This window comes from Pan troglodytes, chromosome 1 (genome assembly GCF_028858775.2).
Source record: "Pan troglodytes isolate AG18354 chromosome 1, NHGRI_mPanTro3-v2.0_pri, whole genome shotgun sequence".
NCBI classification, from domain to species: Eukaryota; Metazoa; Chordata; class Mammalia; order Primates; family Hominidae; genus Pan; species Pan troglodytes.
In genome coordinates, this window is record NC_072398.2 from 29,193,015 (window position 1) to 29,218,771 (window position 25,757).

Consider the following 25,757-nt stretch of genomic DNA (forward strand, 5'->3'; position numbering starts at 1 on the left):
TCTCAGTTCATTGAAACCTCTGCCTCCCGGGTTCAAGTGATCCTTGTGCCTCAGCATCCCAAGTAGCCGGGATTACAGGCCCTTGCCACCATGCCTGGCAAATTTTTGTATTTTCAGTAGAGACAGGGTTTTATCATGTTGGCCAGACTGATCTCAAACTCCTGACCTCAAGTGATCCTCCCTCTTCAGCCTCCCAGAATGCTGGGATTCAGGCATGAGCCACCTTGCCCAGCCATTTCATGATTTTTGATTGTGAATTAATGTTCAACAAAGCTTTCTCTGAGGGAATTCTTTGAAGAATAGATTGTTGGTACATTTTTCCAAGAAGATTTGCATTTGCTTCTGTCAGGTGCCTGAGGGCATTACCAACTTGTAAATACTTAAAAAATTGTTTGCCTGAGTTATTATTATTACATACGTAGCATGACTTTAGACTGCATTACCACATGAAGACCACATTATAGTTTCAACTTCCCATGGGAGGTAGTTTTCCCTATGTCCACAACCAAGGCTAACAGATTCAAGTTTCCTTGTTGTTGCCTTTGGGGCAGCGGGTTTTTGTTTGTTTATTTGATTGTTCATTTCATTTTGGTTCAACCTTTGACCAAGGAGTCAAGCTTTGTAAGGGGATCTCTGGTCCAACTCTCCATCTCGCATCGATCTCAGTTTTGTCTCTTATAACATCCATGATCATGTGGCTGTCAAAACTCAAGGCTAGAGCATTTGTCTTTATTGGACAGATGCTCTTAAGTCAGATTCTGACTTCAACTTACCTTTCTGGATTTTGACTTTTACTTCATTTTTGGCCTTTGAGTACATTTTTTATTTTCTGCCACACTTTCTGAAGATTTCAAAAAGTCTGAAGCCTTATCCCAGAACTAGAACACTTATAGGAAAATTTAGATTCCCAGAATTTAGCACTTACTATAAACCAGGCCATCTTTATTGCTTTTTATGGCCACAGCAGAGACTCAGAAAGGAAAGAAGTCTTCTTGGTTTTTGCCTCTCAAAGATACCAGCCAGTATCTGCCAGACCTGGCCAGGGCCAATACCTGGGTACTTAGTTCCACTGGCAGAGCTTTCACAACATGAGATCGATTATGGCACCAAGTTTTCCTATCTGGTAAACACATGGTATCCTTTCCCAGCGAGTGACATTGAAAACATTCGTGCTTGCTTGCAGAGTTTAGATATGTGCAGCAGTGACATCCTGGGCTGCAGATTTTATTTGTGGTACATTTCCAGTCAGCATGTGAAAGAGATGAGAGAGGGAGAAGGGGAGAGGGGGAGAGAGAGAGATAGAGAGAAAGGGAGAAAGGAAGGGAGGAAGGAAAGGAGGAAGGGAGAGAAGGAAGGAAGGAAGGAAGGAACGAAGGAAAGAAGGAAGGAAGGGAAGAAGAGAGGAAGGCAGAGAGGAAGGGAGGAAGGAAGGAAGGGAGGGAAGGTCCTTAATTCCATTTCCACTTGAAGCCCCTGCTTTGGGCTCTGTCTACACTTGGGCACCGTCTACACTCACTGCTGCGACTGCCTGTAGCTCTAGCACTGCTTAGACCTGTGAATCCTGCTTCTAATCCTGCTGCTCCCTCATGCTCACATTCATCTGAAGTTCAGCCTTAGCAAACTCCTGAGCTGAAGCTGTTTCGAAGGCTTCAAGTTTGTCTTGTTGTTTCTGCTTTATGCTCCTCCAAACATTATCTTTCCACAGCTTTTGAAGGTTGCAAGCATATCATTCAACTGAATGTCTCATTCTGAAGTTTGGAACGTGCTTCTTGTGTTTTATTTCCTTCTGTGTTCTCCTTCTCCTCTCAGGAAGGCTCAGTTAGGTTGTTAATGGTTTAATCAAGTTCGTAAGCTGGTCTCTTTCCTTCTCTACCTCCTGTAGGCTGGCGTTTTCATTGGACTTTCTTCCTTTTACTTTGTCATGGTTTTCTGGGTCAGATATTTATTATTCAAACAGATTTTTTTTCTACTCTCAGTGAGAGAAATGAAGTCAGGGTTTTATGGGTCTGCCAAAGGCAACTGTTGTCCAAACAAATCTGATCAACCCTCACCTCTCTGAGTTAGATAGTCTCACTTGAAAGGCATTTTCCAATTAAACCAAAAATCGACCCAGGCCTGGACTCAAACTATTATTGTCCTGCCTAGATCCCATTCAGTATGTCTCGGCCTTCCTGTGCCTGTCAGGAGAATCCTACCTTTGTCTGTTTTTTAATCTGTTCACTCAGGACATGGGAAAACCCTGCCCCACAATAACTATTTTGTTTTGAAGCTCATCTAATAATACCCTAAATATTCTATGCCAATATCCATTGTCTTCTCCTCTCTTATAGTTCCAAACTTTATAGACCCTTTGTACGGCTTCCCAATCTTTCACATGGTGGTTCTGTCTTCCAGTTACTCTATAACAAACCATCCCAAATGTAATGGCATAAAATAGCAATTGTTTTATGAACCCAGGGGTTCAGTGGGCTAGAATTTGGAAAGCATACAGTGGGAACAGGCTGTGTGCTTCCACGATGTCTGATGCCTCAGCTGGGAAGACTCAAAGGCTAGGGGTGACTTGATGGCTTGAGGCTGCAGTCACTTGAAGGCTCATTCACTTATAGGTCTGGCATCCAGGCTGGAAGGTCTCAATGTATAGGACTGCTGGCTGGACCACCTACACATGACTGCTCCTTGTGTCTTGGCTTCCTTGCACTAGGGTGGTCTCAGGACATTGGGTATGGTGGCTCAGCGTTTCAAGCATGAGTGCTCCATCAAACAAAGTAGAAGCTCCATTGCCTTTTCTGATTCAATCTTCGAGTCTGTGGATTGCAAGCAAGTGACAAGATGGAAGGAGTGTCAAGCACATAGAGTCGGCCTTTGAATGGAAGGCGTATCAAGGTCACCCTGTAGAAGAACATGTGGACTAGGAGAACATGGAGTAGAGATATGATTATGGCCATCTTTAGAAAAACAATCTGCCCGGTTTGCCCCTTGGCTATGATTCTCATCACTTCCACATGCAAAAGACTCTCACTCCTCCCCAAGATCCCTAAAATCTCAGTCCATGCGGCATGAGCTCCAAGTCCAGGATCTTGTCACCTTGAATAGGTCCATGGTTAAAGAGGCTTTTCTGGGACAATTACTCAGGTACAGCTCCTTGAGTTATCTCCCTCTTGATTTGAAGATCTGTGAAGTAAAAAAAGAAATGGGCCAGGCGTGGTGGCTCACACCTGTAATCCCAGCACTTTGGCTGGCCGAGGTGGGTGGATCATGAAGTCAGGAGTTCAAGACCAGCCTGGCCAAGATGGTGAAACCCCCTCTCTACTAAATATACAAAAATCAGCTGGGCGCAGTGGCAGTTGCCTGTAATCCCAGCTACTTGGGAGGCTGAGGCAGGAGAATCACTTGAACCCGGGGGGTGGAGGTTGCAGCGATCCAAGATCATGGCCACTGCACTGCAGCCTGGGCGACAGAGTGAGACTTGGTCTCAAAGAAAAAAAAAGAAAAAAAAGAAACCCATGACCTGCCCTCCACACACCCAACATATAATGATAGGACAGTTATGGAATAACTGTTGTATTCCCCAATTGCATTTATTTTGGATGGCATTCACAGCTTTGAGAGGGTAGCTTTTAATAGCTGCCTGGATCTGTATCCCACTGATGGTAGAGGTGCATTCCAAATCCCAGGCAACTATCTGAAATATTGCCCTCCTGCTTCTGAAAGATTTATTTGGTTGCTAGTCCCCAGTCTCATCTAATTCATCCCCCTTTTAAGAGTATTTAGATATGTGGGCATTTTTCTTTTTTGTATCTTTCTAGCCCCAAGAAAGCTCTCCAATCCTCTAGCTTAGTCTGCCTGTTGTTTCTGAGAGCAAATTACTCTCTCTCATTTTCTTTGCACAGTAATACTGCAGCATGTAATAAAAATTGGTCTTAAAAACTCATGCTCACTAAGGTCTGTTAAAACAGCCCCATAGCTACGACAGCAGCATTCTTCTGTAGCCAATAAGCTGCTGCGACCTGCCAAGGTTGAAATACTGCCTGACTGCCTGACTCACTCTTACTGAAGCATTAAAACCTGGCAGCTGCTTACCACAGGCTCAATCTCCATGGGTTACTTTGGCCTGTAGATACTCATCTTTATCTTTCTCAAGGTTCCTGCCAACTTACCAATATGTTAGGGCTTCAGGGACACATAAATAATACCCATTTCTTACTCTTCTAGGTTTGGAAGCAATTGATAACATAAGATATGGATGACAGTTGAACATAAAATATTAACCTGATTACTGATATTGAAGGATATGGCTTAGATGTGTAGTGGCAAAGAGCTTCCTAATCGTCCACCCCAGAATTAAACTTCCTCACCCAGTCCCAGGCCTCCCTCCACAGGGCAAAACCTGCCCCAGTTAGCTTCTCTCATGTAGCAGGATTGCAGGTCCCTGGGGAAGGCAAATTTGAAAAAGGAGTCCCAGAAGAGGATAGCTGAGCATGCTGCACTCTTTCTCCCAAGCTTACTGGACAGAGAAGCGATCCTGCCTCTGGGAAAAGTCAGGGGAGTGGTAGAAAGATGTCTAGAGTGATGGTCCTTTGGAGGTGCCCTCATGGAAATGTGAAGCTTGGGGGAATGCAGTGTTCCCCTAACACAAATCAAAAACTGCACTGGGCAGCTCCATTGTGAACCATGTAGACCATCTCCAGAGTGACTTATCCTGATGGGAAGAAGCATATTTTGTTCCCTCCCTCAACCCCTTCCCCCACTGTTAGCAGATTTGGATATAAGTGCCCCACTCAAAGATGCATGCTAATCAGCAAAGATCCACCATGGTAACTACATAGAGATACTACAAAGAAAAAGTTAAAAAAGGAACCAGCAAAAAAGGCAGAAGAAAAAATACATTGAAGAAAAATAATAATTACCCCAGGTGACAGAAGAAATTTTCAGATAAAACAATGAACATGAACTGTCAGAACTCTGGTGGCTAGGGAAAAGATAACAAACATTACAGAAATGAAACTCATATAGGAAGCAGTGAGGCATAAAATAAGCACCACTGAAAACCATCAATGATCTAGAAGACAGGGTGGAGAAATTGATTAAGGAATTATTCTAGTTTTTTGAGACTAAGTCTTGCTCTGTCGCCCAGGCTGGAGTTCAGTGTCGCGAGCTCAGTTCGCTGCAACCTCCGCCTCCAGGTTCAAGCGATTCTTGTGCCTCAGCCTCCCGAGTAGCTGGGATTAAAGGCACACACCAGCATGCCTGACTAATTTTTGTATTTTTGGTAGAGATGGGGTATTGCCATGTTGGCAGGCTGGTCTTGAACTCCACATCTCAAGTGATCCGCCCGCCTCGGCATCCCAAAGTGTTGGGATTACAGGCGTGAGCCACTGTGCCTGGCCTCATAAAGGAATTTAAAGCAACTGGAAGACAGATAATAGATATGGAAAACAAAGAGCAGACATGCAGCATAATATACACACTAGGTGTTTCCTGATGTAGAAAGCAGACAAGTGCCCCATGAAAGAAATTCAAAGATATAATAGAAGATTTTTTTTCTGAACTAAATGATGATAAAAATTTGCATACCAAAAGGGAAAGTTGACATGGAATAATTCATACATACATTCTGGAGAAGTTGCTAAATATCAAAAATAAAGAAAGAATCCTACAGGCATCTAGGCAGAAAAAGCCTGAGGACAAATATCAGGCTGTATTCAGATTTTTCCACAGCAACATGCAATGTCAAGATACAATGATGAGATGTCTATACAGTTCTCAGAAATAAAATAAAACACGAACCTATGAATTTCATACCCATCTAATCTAAGTTTTGCTCATTTATGAATGGCAACATGACATTAACAAATATATATATATATGTAGATAACCCAAGAGCTCTTCTTTTTTAAAAAAAAGACTAGATGAAATCCAGTCAACCAAAATGTGAATCAAGATGAGCTCAGAAATCGGAAAGCCATGGTATGAAAAGACTGTTGGTGAGCATCAAATCAATTTAAATATAGAACTGTGGCTAAGCCACTTTCAGAATTACAGGTACACAATAGAATGTAAGTGTTTTGGAAACTGTCAATGAAATATAAGGAAAACCAGGAAGGTGCAGCATTCAAAAGTCAAATTAGGAGCGTAATTGAAGAAGGAAAGCAAAGATTCTCTACCACTGTCTCTCAGCTCTTTCTGCTTCCTCTCCTATGGCAGTTTGAAGGATATTGGAAAGAAGCAGGGGAAGACAGGATTACCAGGGGCTCCAAGTCACATCCTCATGTTTAATGACCAGACAAGAAATGAAACCTCTCTCCCAGGTTCATTTGAAAAATTCCGAAAGAGGAACTCTGGCCCATCTTGGGTCAAGTGCCCATCTCTTGAACCAAGCATTGTGACCAGGGCATGAGGGACTGTGATTGGCATACATGCCTACCTCTGCATCCAAGGGGACAAAGGGGACAGGATATCTTACCACAAGAAAGCAGGGAGGGGTTCAGAGAGGGGTCCAGGCAATCTGAAACTTAAGCTGACACATTTAAATACTGGTGGCCACAAATACAGTGCTTGCTTTCTAGAACTCATGTTGGTTGTGGGTCCATGGCTTCATAATTACAGCAATAATGCCTTTTATTTTTCTATATATTTGTACCTTCATTATCTTATTTGATATTCAAACCAACTAGATACACTAAGTAGTATGAGGCTATTCTTTGCATTTTACAGATTAGGAAACTAAGGCTCAGAAATTCTGTAACTGGTCCAAGTTGTACAATAACTTCATGTCAGAGGTCAAGAATCTTAGTTCTCTTCCAGACTTCATTTCAATATTCAAAACAGCCTTTCATTTTGTGATAGTAATAGTGTCTCCCAGTCCAGATACCCTGATTCTCTCTACTTTTCTGCCACATGACTAGCAGGTAGGTCATGATGGCAAAAGAAGGATGTCAATGATAAAACTAGGGGATTTGGGTTTAGATTTACAAAATGTTTTATTTTAAATATTTTTATATTTGTAACATTATTAATCAATGTTTTATATTCATATAATATTTTATTAGTCAATAGCTAATTTGTTTTAAGATAATTAGCTAAGTAGATTATTTGGATTAAGGGGACATACATGATTTTATAAAAAGTAGGATACTCTAGATAACTATGAAGGAGATTCCACAACTGGAAGTCAACAATAGTTTTGGGTATGACGACAGCCAGAAATCAATGGAAGGAGCCAATGTTTGTTGATTATCCACTAAAGGAACTATGCAAGACCCTTTACATAAGCTTTTTCATTTGATTCTCATAACTACTGTCTAAGAGAGTGATACCTCTATATCTAGCTTAGAAATGAAAACATAGAGGCTCAGAAGTTGAGTGACTTGCTCACTTGCGAAGAGCTGACAGAAGCAAGATTGGATTTTAGATGTGCATGGCTCCAAAGCCTATGTTGTCCCACTACATATTCAACCAGTGCACTTGGCAAATAAAGTTAAGGACATTTATTAATATGTTTGGTTTTGACCCTCTCTCCCCTTCACACAAAATTATTTCCACAATTTCTTGGGCAAAAGGCCTTTTTCATGTTCATATAGTCTAAAAATTAAGGCGAAATCTAGCAGTGAAGAAGGTTGCCATCTGTGTTGGATTGTTTCTGATGGCACCAAAGAACACATAGGAAACCTTGTTGTAACTTACGAAATAACACAATTTAACTTACAGTTAAAACAATTAGGTCTAGAATCAACATCAAGGGGGTTTTTCTCTATTTCTTGCAACTTGTAGTTCTTTTTGCTTCCATTTGAATTGGAAATAGTCTAAAAGCTGATTTTTTCCCCTCACTGTTCACCCATCAGGAGGATTCAGACCCCAAATGATATCAGTAAATGATGATGAACTCTGAATGAAAAGTGTTTCTTAAACTGCCAGTTCTGCCTTTAACCCTTTCCCCTGTTCTTCCTAGTAGCCATAACCCCTTTCATTTTCGTGTTTTCACTTACCCTTGTCCCCTTGACAAACCCCAAGCACAGGGTTTCTCTATGAGTGCGTCTCTGGGGTTGTCCTCGTGACCTGGAGATGGTAAGAAACACAGAGAGCAGTGCTATAGTGTCAATAATGACAAGATGACCCCAGATACCACAGTTGGCCTCTTTGCTCTCAAATGAATCTAATAGCCCAAGGAAGTATTTCTCCTTTATCAGCAGCCCATTCAAAGTGGTGTTAGCCATTACCCAGCTTTTATCATTCCATATCTCATGGAAAAATAATAGCGTTCACCTCAAGTCAAGAATCTCTTAAATTTAATGCATTCTGAAATACTTCGAGAAAAAAAGGCATCATCCTGGTGTTATATAAAAATTGATGTCATCTTTTGACATCCATGCGATCAACAGATGGTAACTTTGGTTCCTATATTTTGTATATGTGGAACTATTGTCTTTCAAACTATACTTTTCTTCTTCTTTTTTTTTTGAGATGGAGTCTCACTTTTGTTACCCAGGCTGGAGTGCAATGACATGATCTCAGCTCACTGCAACCTCCGCCTCCCAGGTTCAAGCAATTTTCTTGCCTCAGCCTCCTGAGTAGCTGGGATTACAGGCACCCACCACCATGCCTGGCTAATTTTTTTGGTATTTTTTGTGTGTGTGAGACGGAGTTTTGCTCTGTTGCCCAGGCTAGAGTGCAGTGGCGTGATCTCGGCTCACTGCCAGCTCCGCCTCCTGGGTTCACGCCATTCTCCTGCCTCAGCCTCCCGAGTAGCTGGCACTACAGGTGCCCACCACCATGCCTGGCTAAATTTTTGTATTTTTAGTACAGACGAGGTTTCACCGTGTTAGCCAGAATGGTCTTGATCTCCTGACCTCATGATCCGCCCGCCTCGGCCTTCCAATGTGCTGGGATTACAGATGTGAGCCACCACACCTGGCCTTTATTTGGTAGTTTTAGTAGAGATGGCATTTCACCAAGTTGGCCAGGCTGGTCTTGAACTCCTGACCTCAGGTGATCTGCCCGCCTCGGCCCCACAAAGTGCTGGGATTACAGGCGTGAGTCACTGCGCCTGGCCTATACTTCTCTTCTAATTGCAGAAACTTAAACATGTTTTATCTTATGTCTTCATAAACTTCACTGCTCCCAAGATGGAGCTGTAAACAAATTCTTAAATGTGTATTTTCTCTAAAAGTAATCCTTAGTGAATCCTTTGGTGAAGGAAAATATTCTGCTCTCTCTCTAAACTTGGATTTAAAACTCCCGGTGATGGTTATTTTTTGTTAATATTCACTGAGCCTTTCTTATGAACCTGGCACTATCCTAAGCAATTTATATACCTTTTCCCACTTAAGTCTCATGACAACCTCATGAAGTAGATACTATTATTATCCCTATTTCACAGGTGAGGAAAGAGAAGGTTTAGTAAGGAACGTGTCCCCCAGGTCACAAGAGCAGTTGCAAGTGAGAAGCACAGCCCAGATTCAGTTCCAAATCTGTCCGACTCCAAAGCTCAAATTATTAACTGCAGCGCTACTCTGCCTTTTAAATTTTCTCAAAGTGAGTGCAAAATTAAAATTATTTAGAGTCTGGTATTTTCTCAGTAAGTAGGTGGTATCACGTGATGCTATGCTCGTGCTCCTAACACTTCCTGGGCCAGGGCTATTAGGAGACATACTCTTTCGTTGCAAGAACAAGTGGCATTTTGAAGAAACCATGGAGGTGGTGTTTGGGTGAGGACACTGCAGGCTGATGGGCACAGCTTTACATTCATATTAGAGCTGCTTCCTTCTAGGTGGGCTGCAAATCACAACTCCCTTATAAATATAGCCCACTCAAATTAGTATTGACCACTATCTCATTTTTCTTTCTTCTTTTTTTTTTGAAGGAGTTTTGCTCTTGTTGCCCAGGCTGGAGTGCAATGGCAGGATCTCGGCTCACTGCAACCTCTGCCTCCCAGGTGCAAGTGATTCTCCTGCCTCAGCCTCCCGAGTAGCTGGGATTACAGGCGTGCGCCACCACGCCCGGTTAATTTTGTATTTTTAGTAGAGACAGGGTTTCTCCATGTTGGTCAGGCTGATCTCAAACTCCTGACCTAAGGTGATGCGCCCACCTCAGCCTCCCAAAGTGCTGGGATTACAGGCGTGAGCCAACTCGCCTGGCCTCACTACCTCATTTTTAATCTTTTGCACATCTCATGCCTCCATCACTAAAAAAAAAAAAAGAAGAAGAAAAAAAAAAGAATGGTTACTCAAGTCAAGAATCTCTTAAGTTTAATGGATTCTAAAAAAACTTGGAGGGTCAATATGCATACTTTTGGGGTACAAAAATTACCTTTGTACAAAGGGTTACAGACGTACACATTATATAAATTCACCAATGAGGAGCTGACTTCATCCACAATAAGAATTTGGTGCTTTGGAAAGATGTCCATTCTCTTCTCCAAAGGCAATGTCATCTCTTGTCAAGTAGAACTAAAAACAAAAACAGATGCTTTTACAGTTTCTAAAAAAAAACTAATTGTTAATTTCTGGTCAAATACCAGTATAAAAATAATTTTTAGTGTCATAATCTCTGAATTTATGAATTGTAGCATATCAAGTTTTGCACCAATACTAAGAGAACTTTTAAAAACCATTTCATTTGTTTAGAACAAAAGAAGCATTAAAGGCCAGGAGCAGTGGCTCATGCCCCATCTCCACTAAAAATACAAAAATTAGCTGGGCGTGGTGGCAGGTGCCTATAATCCCAGCTACTTAGGAGGCTGAGTCTGGAGAACTGCTTGAACCTGGGAGGCGGAGTGTGCAATGAGCTGAGATCACGCTATTGCACTCCAGCCTGGGTGACAAGAGTGAGACTCCGTCTCAAAAAAAAAAAGAAGATTGAGTTAGTATAATCTGGAAGCAAAGGGTGTAAGCTCTAGAGTTTGATGCCTAGTTCAGAGCTCAAATCTATCAATCATTTACAGCTTGTGTGATCTTGGGTAAGTTACTTAAAATCTCAGGTTCTTTCCTATAAAATAGTGCTTATTTTATGGGGCTGTGATGAGGATGAAATGAGATGATGCTTATAAAACTCTCAGCACAGGGCTGGGCAGAGTAAGGGATCAATAAACAAAAGCTATTTAAACCTCACAATTTGCTGTTAAGTATAAAATGCTGGCCAGGTGTGGTGGCTCACGCCTATAATACCAGCACTTTAGGAGGTCAAGGCGGGCAGATCATTTGAGCTCAGGAGTTCGAGACCAGCTTGGCCAACGTGGTGAAACCCTATCTCTACTAAAAGTACAAAAATTAGCAGGGTGTGGTGGTGCACACTTGTAGTCCCAGCTACTCGGGAGGCTGAGGCAGGAGAATCAGTTGAACCGAGGGGGCAGAGGTTGTGGTGAGCTGAGATTGGGCCACTGCATTTCAGCCTGGGTGACAGAGTAGACTCTGTCTTAAAAAAAATAAAAATAAAATGCAGCCTGTATTTTTATCAATTAACTTTAGATTATATATACTGTGTGTGTGTGTGTGTGTAGTTTTAGTACAAACATTTTTCTACAGTGCCTTTTATTGACACCATCTGGCAACACTTACCCTTTCTTAAAGTCAGGAATGGGGCCCCCAGGCAGGCTGCCTCTGCCACTTCCAGCTCCTCCAGCTTCCTCAGCCACTGGCTTTATGGTTCCATCCACTGCACTCCTGGGGCAGTGACACAATTCTTATCTGCCTTTGGTTAGGAAAATAATTGGGCAATTTGCTCCAGTGATACATTTCTGCTGATTTCAGGTTTTCTTTCAGTGGTGAATGACAAAGACATGCAATTAGCAAGGAATGCTTTAGTTTGTCAAGTTTAGTTCCACCAGGCTTCCCTCACTTATTTTGACTGTTTTGCTTGCTGTCATATTAAATGTTTCAGAAGCTTTACAGTTTGAAGACAGTCTAAGCCAGAAACTGTAATGGCTACAGTACTCTCATAAATCTCTTTTGTTTATTAGAGTGTGTCATCTGTTGTTCAACAGTAATTCCATCACACATGTGCTGTAGTATTAATACTATTGACAACAATAATAGAACATTTATTGAGTGCTTACTGTGTACCAGGCACTATTTTAAGCATTTTACACATATTAACTCATTTAATCTTCCCTATACTATTATTATTCCCATTTTACACTAGTGAAAAATACCGTAGTTTATATCTTCTTACCGCTACATTATTATTTTTATGTTGATTTTTAGAAAATACTTCCAATGATCAATTTTCTCTAATTCTCAATATAGGGATATTTTCCTGGAGGTGCAAATATTTAATAAGCTCTGAGTTTGGAGGCTTATCTGGTGTAAGGTGGGACTTGGATCAAGGATGCTTTAGCATGGCTGTTATGGACCTCAGAAATACTGAAAGACAAGGTTATGTTTTACAAGGCTAAGGACAATGAACAGGGCTAGAGGTTAGGATGTTCTGTGGTTGGGGGGAGGTGGGGTTGAGACAGGGCCTTGCTATGTCACCCAGGCTGGAGTGCAGTGGCACCACCACGACTCACTGCAGTCTCGACTTCTTGGGTTCAAGCCTTCCTCTGACTTTAGCCTCCTGAATAGCTGGGACCATAGGCACACACGCCTGGCTAATTTTTTTTATTTTTGTTTTTTGTAGAGATGGGGTTTCCCTATATTGCCCAGGCTGATCTTGAACTCCTGAGTTCAAGTGATCCTCCCACCTCGGTCTTCCAAAGTGTTGAAATTACAGGTGTAAGCCACCACGCCTGACCTGTGTTTTTTGTTTTGTTTTGTTTTGTTTGTTTTTTGTTGTTTTTGGAATAAGACATTTTTATTCATTTCCAAGCCAAAACTACATGTGTATTTTTCAGGAATGGTTAAAGTTCAGGGGCTAGGGATGGGGAAGGAGAATAGAGATGACCAGACTGCACCTTCAAATCCTCTATGGGATGAGATAATGAGATAACAAAAGAAACCAACAAAGAAACCTAGGAGCCAGGCCTCTCAAACCTCCACAGCAGGAAGAGACCAACAGCAGACACCCTTCTTCAAGGGTCCCTTCCTCAGCCTCTTCCAGAGTCCTGGAGACAGTTACCTTCTGGATAACTTTTATTTGGAACACAGCCTGTTGTCAATAGAAGAGTCTTGGCCAGGTGCAGTGGCTCACGCCTGTAATCCCAGCACTTTGGGAGGCTGAGGTGGGCAGATCACTTGAGGTCAGGAGTTCGAGAACAGCCTGGCCAACATGGTGAAACCCTGTCTCTACTAGAAATACAAAAAATAAAAAATTAGCCGGGCATGGTGCCTGTAATCCCAGCTACTCTGGAGGCTGAGGCAGGAGAATCGCTTGAATCCGAGAGGCGGAGGTTGCAGTGAGCCGAAATGGCGCCATTGCACTCCAGCCTGGGCAACAAGAACGAAACTCTGTCTCAAAAAAAAAAAGAGTCTTTATTTGGAATAAACCTTCATGTAGGTCAGTCGATTGTACTGCGTATCAGGTCATGCTGTCAGGGACACATGGGGGTGAGTAGAATATTCTCTTCAATGAAGAATGAGACAAGTACACAGAGGAGGTCAGCCCTGGTTTCTTTGGCGGCCAAGGGACTTGCGTCTACCACAGAGTAGACCAGCCTTCGAGTGCTAGGCAGGAGTGCATGCTTACAGAAGTGGGGTCTGCTCTCCTGAGGGCTGCCTGCGATTCACCCAGGGAAGGAAGCCTTGACAGCGAAGATCCTGAAGGGGAACGGGGACGATCTTGTGCCATGAGTGGGTAATAGGAACGATCCTGCACCGTTTATAATGGCTGTGAGGAACAAGAGAGGATTAAATAGCTTTATCCTGGGGTTAGTGGAATGAGGGTGGAGGGCTGAGTGGGGGATGAGGTCACATTTCACGAAATGAAAAGCAGGAAGCACCCTTAAGGGCAGGTTGCCCCAAGCCTGTGCTCCGGGGCCTTGCACCTGATTAATATGGAATCTGCACCGCAAGGTGCCTATGGGCACGTACGCGAAGGTGTCCCAGTCCACCGCAGCGAACACACCCCACAGAAGCCAACACACCCCACAGCAGCCAAGGCCCTTATGACTGAGTCAACAGGACACTGGCGACCCTGAGGGCCAGGAGAAGCGGGGTGTCTGGGTGAATCCCACCTCTGCATGGGGAGGGAGTCTGTGAAGATTGACATCCAGACACGCCCCCTCTCCTCCGCAGCGCCCCTCTCTGCACAGTCCTGTCCCACAAAGAGAGACATCGGCTCGTGGCCACCTGCCAAGTCAGGCCCAGGCCGCGAGGGAGGGGAAAAGGGCCGCGGGAGGCGGTGCACGGCCTGTTCAGATACTGCCCCCGCCACTCCTTTAGACTCTGGACGTGCGGGGACTGGTGGCGCTCGGCCTCGCGTTATAAAAAGCGGCGGTGCAGGGCCGGCAAGACAATCTGGGAGGCGGGTACCGGGCCTCACGGATCCGCGCCGCGCCCCCCACCTGTGGCTGCGCGCGGGGTGGGCTGCGCTCCCCTGGGCGGCGCCGGGCGCCCGGGGCTGTTGGCGAGATGGGCCGCTACTCTGGCAAGACGTGCCGGCTGCTCTTCATGCTGGTGCTCACCGTCGCCTTCTTCGTGGCGGAGCTGGTCTCCGGCTACCTGGGCAACTCCATCGCGCTGCTCTCCGACTCCTTCAACATGCTCTCCGACCTGATCTCGCTGTGCGTGGGCCTGAGCGCCGGCTACATCGCCCGGCGCCCCACCCGGGGCTTCAGCGCCACCTACGGCTACGCCCGCGCCGAGGTGGTGGGCGCGCTGAGCAACGCGGTCTTCCTCACCGCGCTCTGCTTCACCATCTTCGTGGAGGCCGTGCTGCGCCTGGCCCGGCCCGAGCGCATCGATGACCCCGAGCTGGTGCTCATCGTCGGCGTCCTGGGGCTGTTGGTCAACGTGGTGGGGCTGCTCATCTTCCAGGACTGCGCCGCCTGGTTCGCGTGCTGCCTCCGGGGACGCAGTCGCCGCCTGCAGCAGCGGCAGCAGCTGGCGGAGGGCTGTGCCCCCGGCGCTTTCGGGGGGCCTCAGGGCGCGGAGGACCCGCGGCGCGCGGCGGACCCGACAGCCCCAGGCTCGGACTCGGCCGTAACCCTCCGGGGGACCTCGGTGGAAAGGAAACGGGAGAAGGGGGCGACCGTGTTCGCAAACGTAGCAGGTGCCTTTCGGTTGCATCCTTTGGACCGCTTGGCTCTTCCTTCCTCCTCCCACCCGGTCCCTTTCTTCTCACCCCACGCCCTCTTTTTCTTATGCATGCTTTTTTTCTGTTTTGTTTTGTTTTGTTTTAATAAATCCATTCCCTTTACAATCCCGCTTTACTTCTCTTCTGCCAATTTAACATATTCCCCATCCTTTCTTTTTTCTCCTGGATCCTCGGGTAGCCCTGGCCTCTTTTCCCTTACCCTATTCTCCGTATATGAGTATTGATTTTCTTGGAAATCAGTCACTATTATTGGGCAACAGGCAGGACTCTCCAACCCCTCCTCCCTCTCATTACTTGCTGTCTGAATTTTGTTGTTCTCCCCCCCACTTTGCCCATCCGTTTGTCTTCTTGGGTGTTACGGGTTTAGGGGCTGCAGGTGGGCTCCCATTCACCCTCTTTTTGTTTTAACTTGAAAGGATGTGTGAATGAAGTCCAAAGGTGGATCACAAGGCTATTTCAAGGCCAAAATGTACTGTTCTGAGCTGTGGGTGTGCAGAAGGGTCTCCCTTAAGCTAGTAGAAATTTAAAATAACAAAACTTTATTTTGAGTCCATTGGTTTTTTTTTGTTTGTTTGTAGAACTTATACACAACACAAGGTTTCTTCTTTGAATGCAGGTGATTCCTTCAACACCCAGAATGAGCCAGAAGAGATGATGAAAAAAGAGAAAAAGTCTGAAGCTCTGAATATCAGAGGTAGGATTGACTTTGGGCCTATTTGAAATCCCTTTCTATGACACACATGGACTGTGTTGTTTATTTCTGTTTGATTTTTAATAAGGCAAAGGTGTGTTTGAAAGTAGGCCAGTTACATGCATAGACTATGACCCAACTCTCTTTCGTAATCACTGCATTGATCCTGAGGGAGAAACTGGTTGCTAATGATTTATCTTAGCTCCACTGAGACCCATGCTAATACTGCCTGCTCCAGAGCTGCACATATTAATGTTGTGTTACTACTTTACTTGGTTTTACTGGTCCGTGGATATTGCTAACAAATCATGCAACCCATTTTAATTGAATTGATTTTGATAAAGGTAGGAAAAGAGTAGGTGAGCTGCTATCCAAGGTTGTGCCCTATCTTGCATTGCTGGAGTGACCCTATTGCATCAGCTATTTCTGCCAGAAATCTGCTTTTGTGAAGGGACCGTTGGCTCACTAAAACCTCCACTCCCAGGACCAATGGGAGTGTTCTGGTGAGGCCCAAGGCAAGCACCTAGCTAGCCTCTCACCATGTGGTCAAGGTCGGAAGCACTGGACTAAGGTCAGCCCAGGGCTTTTTGAGATGTGTTTCTCGCTGGACACCACTGTAGCCAACATCTCTCCTTTCCAACTTCTTGGGCTTAGACTTTGCTTCAGAGTGATCCCAGAAGGGGTTAATCCCCAATTTTGACTTTGAGAATTCCAACAAGGATTAAGCAACCCTCTACTTTCCTGTGGTTTGGGGAAAGCCTGTAAGTGGGGCTTTGATGGAAATAATACAATGAAAAATTAATAATTCAGGAGATACCTTCACTTTGAGTGTCTCACATCTGTTTTACAAAGGAATTCTCAGAGTGAACCTATAGGGAAAATCCAGAAGATAACAACAATAACATATGAGCTCCTAAAAATTTCTAAATTAATCAAACAAATTTAAAGGCAACAGGGGAATTTGCTCTCTGAAAGAGCTTAGTAGTGAGCTTTTAAAAGAGAATCTGTAATGAAAACAAAATCATCATCCTTTATCTCTCTTTTTTAAGGTCCAGTTTAAAAATATATACATTGGGGTGGGCGCAGTGGCTCACGCCTGTAATCCCAGCACTTTGGGAGGCTGAGGTGGGCAGATCACCTGAGGTCAGGAGTTTGAGACCAGCCTGGCCAACATGGTGAAACCCCATCTCTAGTACAAATACAAAAACTAGCCAGGCATGGTGGTGGGCGCCTGTAATCCCAGCTACTCGGGAGGCTGAGGCAGGAGAATTGCTTGAACCCCAGAGGTGGAGGTTGCAGTGAGCCGAGATTTTACCACTGCACTCCAGCTTGGGAGACTGAGCTAGATTCTGTCTCAAAAAAAAAAAAAAAATATATATATATATGTACACACACACACATGAATTTTAAGGTGGAGTTCACCATCAGAGGCTTTAACTTTTCAAAGCCTGTTCTGTTAAGTATCCTCATTTTTTTTCTTCTTTGAGATGGAGTCCTGCTCTGTCTCCCAGGCTTCAGTGCAGTGGCGCCATCTCTGCTCACTGCAACCTCTGCCTACCAGGTTCAAGTGATCTTTGTGCCTCAGCCTCCCAAGTAGCTGGGATTACAGGTGCGCACCACCACGCCTGGCTGATTTTTGTATTTTTAGCAGAAACGGGGTTTCACCATGTTGGCCAGGCTGGTCTCGAACTCCTGACCTCAGGCAATCTGCCCAACTTGGCTGCCCAAAGTGCTGGAATTACAGGTGTGAGCCACTGCACCCAGCCAACTATCCTCATTCTTATGTTACAAAGTTGAGAAAGAGAATAGGTAGGTGGATTGAAGCAAAGAAGAAGAGTAGGCCCTCATAGTTATAGTGATTTTGTTTGGGAAACTTGTATGAACTTGCCAAATTTTAGTCCTAAGCTATTGAAGTTTCTTGGTAGAAAAATGTCAGTAGTAGAATGCCTTGCTATACCTGGCTGGGCCTTTGGTTTACAGGGACTGACACCAGTGCACCTTTAGCTTCTGATAGAGGTGAATAGTGCAGTGGCTGAAAGGTTGGGATTTGGCTTCAAACTGCCTCAGTGTGAATCATGGCTCTGCCACTTAAGAACCATGTGACTTTGGGCAAGTTATTGAACCTCTCTAAGCCTCCAATCCCCTCATCTTTAAAATGAGGATAATAACAGTACCCACCTTATGGGATTGCTTTGAAAAAAATGAAACATATACAGTGTTTAGGCTTATAGTAGGAAAACTAGCTAACATTTTTATTGAGTATGTACTTTGTCCCTGGTACCATTCATGAATGAGTGAACTGGTAGTCACATTAATCTTACTGAGTGGATACAATTATCGTTTAATTAGTGGGTGGAATTGCTGGGCTCAATCCACAGTGCTTCCGTGTTAGCTGAGATCATTCCTGCTGCTTTTGATGAGTACCTGTGCTGTGGCTAATAGGAGCCTTTCCATATTCCCGGCTAAGTGTGAGGCTGGCCTCCCCTTTGGTGCTGTGTTCTTATCTTGGAGCCACAGTTCAGGGAATGATCACAGAATGTTAGAACTAGAAGGACCTTAGGGAAATTGGACTTCAACCTTTCACTTCACAGATGAGGAAGCAGGGTGCGGAGAGTTTGACGACTTCCCCAAGTCACCCCAGCTCATAGCAGAGACAAGGCTGGAATCCTGGGCTCCTACATCACATTTCTGGCCCTTTCCATGATCACACATTGCCTCTAGACTCCACACAGAGAGGGCTTGCTTCTCTAGTACACAGTCCACTGAATGGTTATATTTCTAACATTTAAGCAACTGCTTTAGAAAGCAGGACTGTGTCCCACTCTCCACATCTGCAGAGGTAACAGCTTACGGGGATCTCTGTGAACAAAAACAATTTCTTCACTTTCTTTACTGTTTCTCTTATTCCAATGGGAATTTAAAAAATGAGTTTTTGTTTGTTTGTTTTGTTTTTTGAGATGAAGTCTCACTCTGTAGCCCAGGCTGGAGTGCAGTGTCGTGGTATCGACTCACCACAAACTGCCTCCCAGGCTCAAGCAATTCTCCTGCCTCAGCCTACAGAGTAGCTGGGATTACAGGCGCGCGCCACTGCACCCGGCTAATTTTTTTTGTATTTTTAGTACAGACGGGGTTTTGCCATGTTGACCAGGCTGGTCTTGAACTCCCAACCTCAGGTAATCCGCTGGCCTCGGCCTCCCAAAGTGCTAGGATTATAGGCGTGAGCCACCGTGCCTGGCAAAAAAATGAGTTCTAAGGAACACACTCTGTCTTCTACTGTAAAGTATGGTAAAAACACAATCCTCTTAAAATGCTCATCAATGTGCTTTGTAGTGGTCAATTTTATTTAATAGGATCAAACATGATGTATTAAAAATGTTGTAACAATATGTCAGAAAGACAATTAGCTTTTTAAAGTTCGGTATAAATAGATGAATAGCCATCTTGACATCCCTTGAAAAGAAATCCCCTTTGATGAGATGTTTCTTTGTAATTCCAATAAGAAAGATCTCAGTTTTTCATTACCATTTGCCCAGTGCAAATGCACTATTTCCAGTCATTCAACAAATTCAACAGCACTGATGGCTTTCCTAAGTGCTGGGACACATCAGATTTCAACTTGTGTCAAATTGCCAATTTATGTTATATGCCCGTTTTTTGGGGGTTTCGTTTTAATCTAAAGGCAGCAAGTGAGGGCCAAGTACAGAGGTTTGCTGTCTTTGCAAAGCTACCTTGAGAGCATTGTAACTTAGCAGGTGATTGAGTTGTCTACTAAGTGGTGCTCTTTATGTCTCAGATAATGCTGCCAGATTTATCTTTCTGAATCATAGATGTGATCACATCGGAGTCTGCTCAAAGCCTTTGCCGCATACAGGGTATGGTCTAAACACTGCTGACATTCAGAGCTTGCTGTTCCGGTGCCAATACTCCTTTCTAGACATTTCTGCCCTTCTCTTCACCCCTTCATGGCCTCACCTTCCCCATCAGCTCTTCACTGTCTCCCAGCATACCCATCAACATTTAATGTACATCTGTAGTGAGGTGAGAAGCACTTACACCCTGTGATCAGGCAGATCTGGTTTGAGTTCTGCCTCTCCCTTTTCCTAGCTAGGTGACCTTGGGCAAGGAACTTCATCTCTTTAATGTTCAGTCCCCTCATCTATATAATGGAGGTAATAGGACCAACATCACTGTGTTGTGCGGATCACATGGGTGGTTAGAATAGCACAGAGGACCCACTCAACAAATGGTGCCTGTTATCATTATCATCACCTCTTGGTCATTCTCAGAGGGTTTTCAGACATTTTTTTACATACTGTACAGAACTAGCCTCTGAGGGAGGTGAGGCAGATATTATTACTACCCCATTTCACAGATGAGAATCTTGCTCCTCAAAGAGGTTGACTCTCATAAGGTCTTTGGCTCATAGCAACAGCGTCAGGGTCTGTGAGTCCAAATTTAGCGCGTCAGCCTCCAGCGTTGCCCCACGAGCACGTCCTCCATCTTCAGTTTCCCACGAGTCTCCCGTGAGGTGTTTCTGTCTGAAATGCCTTCTCCTGCGGTTGCCTGTTGAAGTCTGCCTCCTCTCCAGAGTCCTGCCCAAATTACCTACCTCTCAACAAGACTTTCCTGAGATGTCTCATCACAGGAGACTCTTTTCCTCCCTGAGGAGATTATCGATGTATTTATCTCAGAATCTTCCATTTTGAGAGGCTGAGGCAAGAGGATTACTTGAGGCCAGGAGTTTGAGACCAGCCCGGGTAACATAGCAAACCCCTGTCTCTGCAAAACACACACACACACACACACACACACACACACACACACACACACAAACAAGAAGGTAAAAAAATTCTTTTAAAAAGTAAAAAAATTAACCGGTGCAGTGGCACACATCTGTAGTCCTAGATATTTGGGAGGCTGAGATGGGAGGATCATTTGAGCCCAAGAGTTCGAAGTTGGAGTGAGCTATGATTGTGCCACTGTACTCCAGCCTGGGTGACAGAGGGAGACCCCATTTTTTCTCTCTCTCTGTCTCTCTCTCTCGGTCTCTCTCTCTCTCTCTCGGTCTCTTTCTCTCTCTCTCGGTCTCTCTCTCTCTTTCACACACACACACACACACACACACACACACACTCACAGACACCCCACAGAATTTTGCCAGTGCACTGTAGTTAATGGTCATGACCAGGCCTTCTTCATCTTTGCATGGGCAGCCAGAAGATACATTGCATTATTAAATGTCAGTAATTGAGTGGGATACTGCTTTAAACAGTTTTTCAAACTGAAGGCTGCGACAATTTGGGCCCTAGAACTAGTTTAGTAGAAAATTAATTATAATTGAATGAAATAGAATAGATAATATTAAGAAGTCATATATAAGGATGAGTTTTGCTTTCCCATGAATTATTTGTTGCAATTTGTATCTCTGTGCTAGGATGCAAAACATAATTCTTACTGTGGATTATGGGAAAAACAAGTTCAAAAGTTACTATTTTATGTAATTCTTAGGGAGTAATAGTGGGATTTCTCAGAAGGAAAAGCTGAAATTGAATTTTAGAACTTACATGAGGCAGGATGCACAGTAGATCTCTGGTCAGACCACCCAGATTGATATCCCCAGTTAACACTTTTTAGTTGTGTGATTTTGGACAAGTTACTTATGTATTCTGTGCCTCAGTTTCCTCATTTGTAAAATGAAGAGAGTACCAGCCATAAATAATCAAAAGGGTCAGATTCCAGTTTTCCAGAGTTTATTCAAGTGAAAAGTTGGCAATGACCATTCCGGGACTCATCACTCCAGAGAAATGGGGATAGGGTTCCAAAGTTAAAAGCTAAATTCTTGCTTATATGTAAGACAAATTTAGCAGGGTTACAACATTTTGTATACAAGCCTGGTTTAGTAGTTAAAAAAATTAGTTACAATTTGTTTTCTTTTCCACGCGGCTTGTTTTCTTTATAGCTGGTTTTCATTTCCTTTTCAACTTAAAAGAGTGTATTTAACATTCCATATTAAGGGACTGTAATAGCCATGATGTCTTGTATGAAAAAGGTAAGAGGGAGAATGAAAATCAACAGGAAGAGAGAAGGGGGTCTTCCCTGGGGCCCTTTGCCATTTACAACATTTTACAGAGCAATGCAGGTAAGGAAAAAAACTGAATTCAGACATACAACAGCTTACAGCTGCCTGTCACGTAGCTCAGGCCCTGTAATTCACATTCCTTGAAGGCTCAAAATACTTTTGAGTTCCAACAGCTTAGATTTTGCATTACTTATTTTTACAAGGGTAACCACCTTACAGTCCTTAAAAGGACTTAATGGGTAAGTATAATACGCTTAAAACAATGCCTGGAGCATATGTGTTAGTTAGCATAATAATAATAATAGTTATTATTATTAAAGACAAGAGTTACTGTATGTCATAGGAGTTATGACAATCAACCAGAAGCTACTGTTTTATTGAATGCCTACATTGCTATTATATAAACAAAGGCAATTTGGAGTATGGCCCTGATCCTCATGTTACTTACAGAGGAAATGGACCTAACATGTATGAGACAATCAGAGAATAACAGACTGTCTCACCCAGTAAACATGACATCACATGTGTATAGGAGATATTAGGCTTTCATATTTTTATGGTAGCATTTTGTACTGTCCTGAAGCAAGTTAAAGCTTCGATTCTTAGCTCCTTGTAGAGGAACAAAGTATTTTTGAGTTTCCCTTCAGTGGTTCAGGACAGGGACTGGGGAGTTAAAAGCTCCTTTGGGGGTGGGGTGTTGGGAGAAAGGAGCACAGCATTAGAAAATGAGAATGTTAATGTATATATTGAATCAAGATCTTATTATCATAAGTAAACACTCAGCCAAAAGGAAATATGGGAATTCTTTTTATTCCTGTATTTTTTTGGGGAAAATTTGAGGGAATTGCCTCAAATTACATTTAGTGTTCACATGCCATTTTACCTATGATGTTATTTAGAATTGTGGAGTTGTTGCCAAGAGGAGGAATTAGCTCAAGTAAAGCACCTTCCAGATGAGACTGTTTAGTCTTAGCCATGAGTAAGCTGTTAGTAATCTGGATTATTATTAATTCTACTGCATAAGTCTGTGGAATACATGGAGAGACAAAGCAGACCTTTCTTAATATATATCCTTTCTTCTAGAGCAGTGCTTTGGAAACTTGTATGTGCATTCCAATCATCTGGGCATTTTTTTTTTTTTTTTTTGAGACAGAGTTTCACTCTTGTTGCCCAGGCTGGAGTACAATGGCACTATCTCGGCTCACTGCAACCTCCGCCTCCTGGGTTCAAGTGATTCTCCTGCCTCAGCCTTCTGAGTAGCTGGGATTACAGATGCCCCCACAATGTCCAGCTAATTTTTTGTATTTTTAGTAGAGATAGGGTTTCACCATATTGGCCAGGCTGGTCTTGAACTCCTGACTTCAGATGATCTACCTGCCTTGGCCTCCCAAAGTGCTGGGATTACAGGAGTGAGCCACCGCGCCCAGACTCACCTGAGCATCTTATTAAAACGCAGGTTCAGATTCTACAGATCTGAGGTTGGTCCTGAGATGCATCATTTCTAACAAGCTCCTAGGTGATGCTGATGCTGCTGGTTTGCAAACTATACTTTGAATTGCAAGATTCTGATGTTGCTTTTTGTAAAAAACAAACAAAATCCCCCAAAACCAAAACCCAAAACTTTGTGTTTATATTTTATAATTTTTCTGACCAAATTTTTACCTAATTTACTTACTGAATCCCAATTTAGTCTTTGGCTAACAATTGGGCATTCAAATCTTTGCTGAGGAATGCATGTGTTCTATATCATAATCAATATCTTTAGAAACAATTCCCTTAATTAAAGGCACCCACAATTTTTAGTATTATCTGTAGAATTTTAATTTTATTTTATTGTGATAAATGGCTCTTTATGCAATGGAAATGTTGCCAGAGTCCCTGTTCTTGGACACCTCTTAAACCAAATGCCATTTAAATGACCACAGACTAAATACAAAGTAGGTAAATGCTTACAGGGAAAGGGGAAAGTGGATCAAGGTAGAAAAAAGACAATTTGTTTTAAACACTCTTAATACAACTTGTTCTCTCTCCCCTTAAACATGTTTAAAACAACGTGAAGCACAGATGCTTGTCTGAAAGAAAAAGAAATCATTTGCACAGCCCCTGTTTTCCAGCTTGGTGCCCTTTGATGGGTGGTGAGTGGTAGCGATGTGGCCCAGTGAGACGGCACAGTCACTCTTCCTGCAGGTCAGAATCTTCCTAGGCTGTTGCTCTTCCAAGGTACCCTGAGTCCTGAGATGGTGGCCTGGGGTTTTGTTTCCTAAGAAGTAGTTGCCATTATTTTGATTCATCCTACTGTTCTAACCAAAACAAAAACCAAAAAACTCCAAATGGTAACAGATATTCATATACCTGGACATCCAAGTCAGTGAGTGTCACGTGGCTTCCAGATTTGCATCTGTGCTGCAGTAGTCTTTCTTCCTGGCAGGTGTACTTTTGCATGTGATGGGAGATGCCCTGGGGTCCGTGGTTGTGGTCATCACGGCCATCATATTCTATGTGCTTCCCCTGAAGAGTGAGGACCCGTGTAACTGGCAGTGTTACATTGACCCCAGCCTGACTGTCCTCATGGTCATCATCATTTTGTCATCTGCCTTCCCGCTTATCAAGGAGACCGCTGCCATTCTGCTACAGATGGTCCCAAAAGGAGTCAACATGGAAGAGCTGAGTAAGTAGACTGAATTTTGATCCAGAACCACTCTCAATTTAATGTTATTCAGGCCAAAGGACAAGCATTATTTAAGAGCAGTGTTTGAGTTATGTATTCTGAAACACCTTAAATCACCAGGAGGTAGAGACGTCATCATACGTTTTATAGCCTATTAAGATGACTCAGCTCCAAGTACCAAAGGTCCTTTGCAATCCGTGATTCTCTGACTCAACTGCAAATTTTTAAGAATGCAATACTTGGTCTGGGCGCGGTGGCTCACGCCTGTAATCCTGGCACTCTGGGAGGCAGAGATGGGTGAGTCACCTGAGGTCAGAAGTTCAAGACCAGCCTGACCAACATGGTGAAACCCTGCCTCTACTAAAAATACAAAAAAATTAGCCAGGCGTGGTAGCACACGCCTGTAATCCCAACTACTCGGGAGGCTAAGGCAGGAGAATCGCTTGAACCCAGGAGGCGGAGGTTGCAGGGAGCTGAGATTGCACCACTGCACTCCAGCCTGGGTGACAGAGCGAGACTCTGACTCAAAAAAAAAAAAAAAAAAAAAAAAAGGAAAGAAAAAAAAGAAAAGAATGCAACGCTTGGATAATACCTATTCCTGGGCTACTTACTTTCATGTCAAAGATTTATTTTAATTCAAATAAGGCCATTTCTGCCAAGAGCTTTATTTTATTCTCCTTATTCTAAAAACACAAATCATTCATATTCTAGACCCTGCTTTCTAGTTAATGCGTGCATGCAAGTCACTGTGTCTCTCACAACACTGCCCAGAGCTACAGGCAGAGCAGGTGGCAGGAGAGGGAAGGAGACAGAAGAGCAGACATACAGCATTGCCTTTGCCTTCCCAGGAGCTAGTTCATTTCCCAATTGAGGAAATAAGATAAACATATACAAAGAAATTTGTGATATATACTGGATATGTTTTTAGTAAAGTAATATATTTAAAAACAGATATTTTTAAAAATAGAGGGCTACTTTTTGTGACTCATGCCTGTAATCTCACCACTTTGGGAGGCTGAAGTGGAAGGATTGCATAAGGCCAGGAGTTCAAGACCAGCCTGGGCAACATAGTGAGACCTCATTTTTAGAAAAATAAAAAAAAATATTTTTTATAAATAAATAAAAAAGTAAAG

The 25,757-nt window shown here is 43.4% G+C and overlaps 1 protein-coding gene across 3 annotated transcripts in view; it reads left to right on the forward strand.

The window, feature by feature from the left end:
• SLC30A10 (solute carrier family 30 member 10) overlaps positions 1-25,757 on the forward strand; it is a 48,534-nt gene that overhangs the window by 16,790 nt on the left and 5,987 nt on the right. The window contains exons 1-3 of one of the 3 annotated variants that reach the window (XM_525065.7): positions 14,370-15,141; positions 15,803-15,880; positions 24,385-24,624. In XM_525065.7, the coding sequence (XP_525065.1) occupies positions 14,502-15,141; positions 15,803-15,880; positions 24,385-24,624 (958 nt within the window). In that variant the 5' untranslated portion in view covers positions 14,370-14,501. Of the gene's footprint in view, positions 1-14,369; positions 15,142-15,764; positions 15,881-24,384; positions 24,625-25,757 lie in introns of those variants that run through there. The other 2 variants (XM_054659049.2, XM_016938970.4) reach the window with 2 other exon arrangements.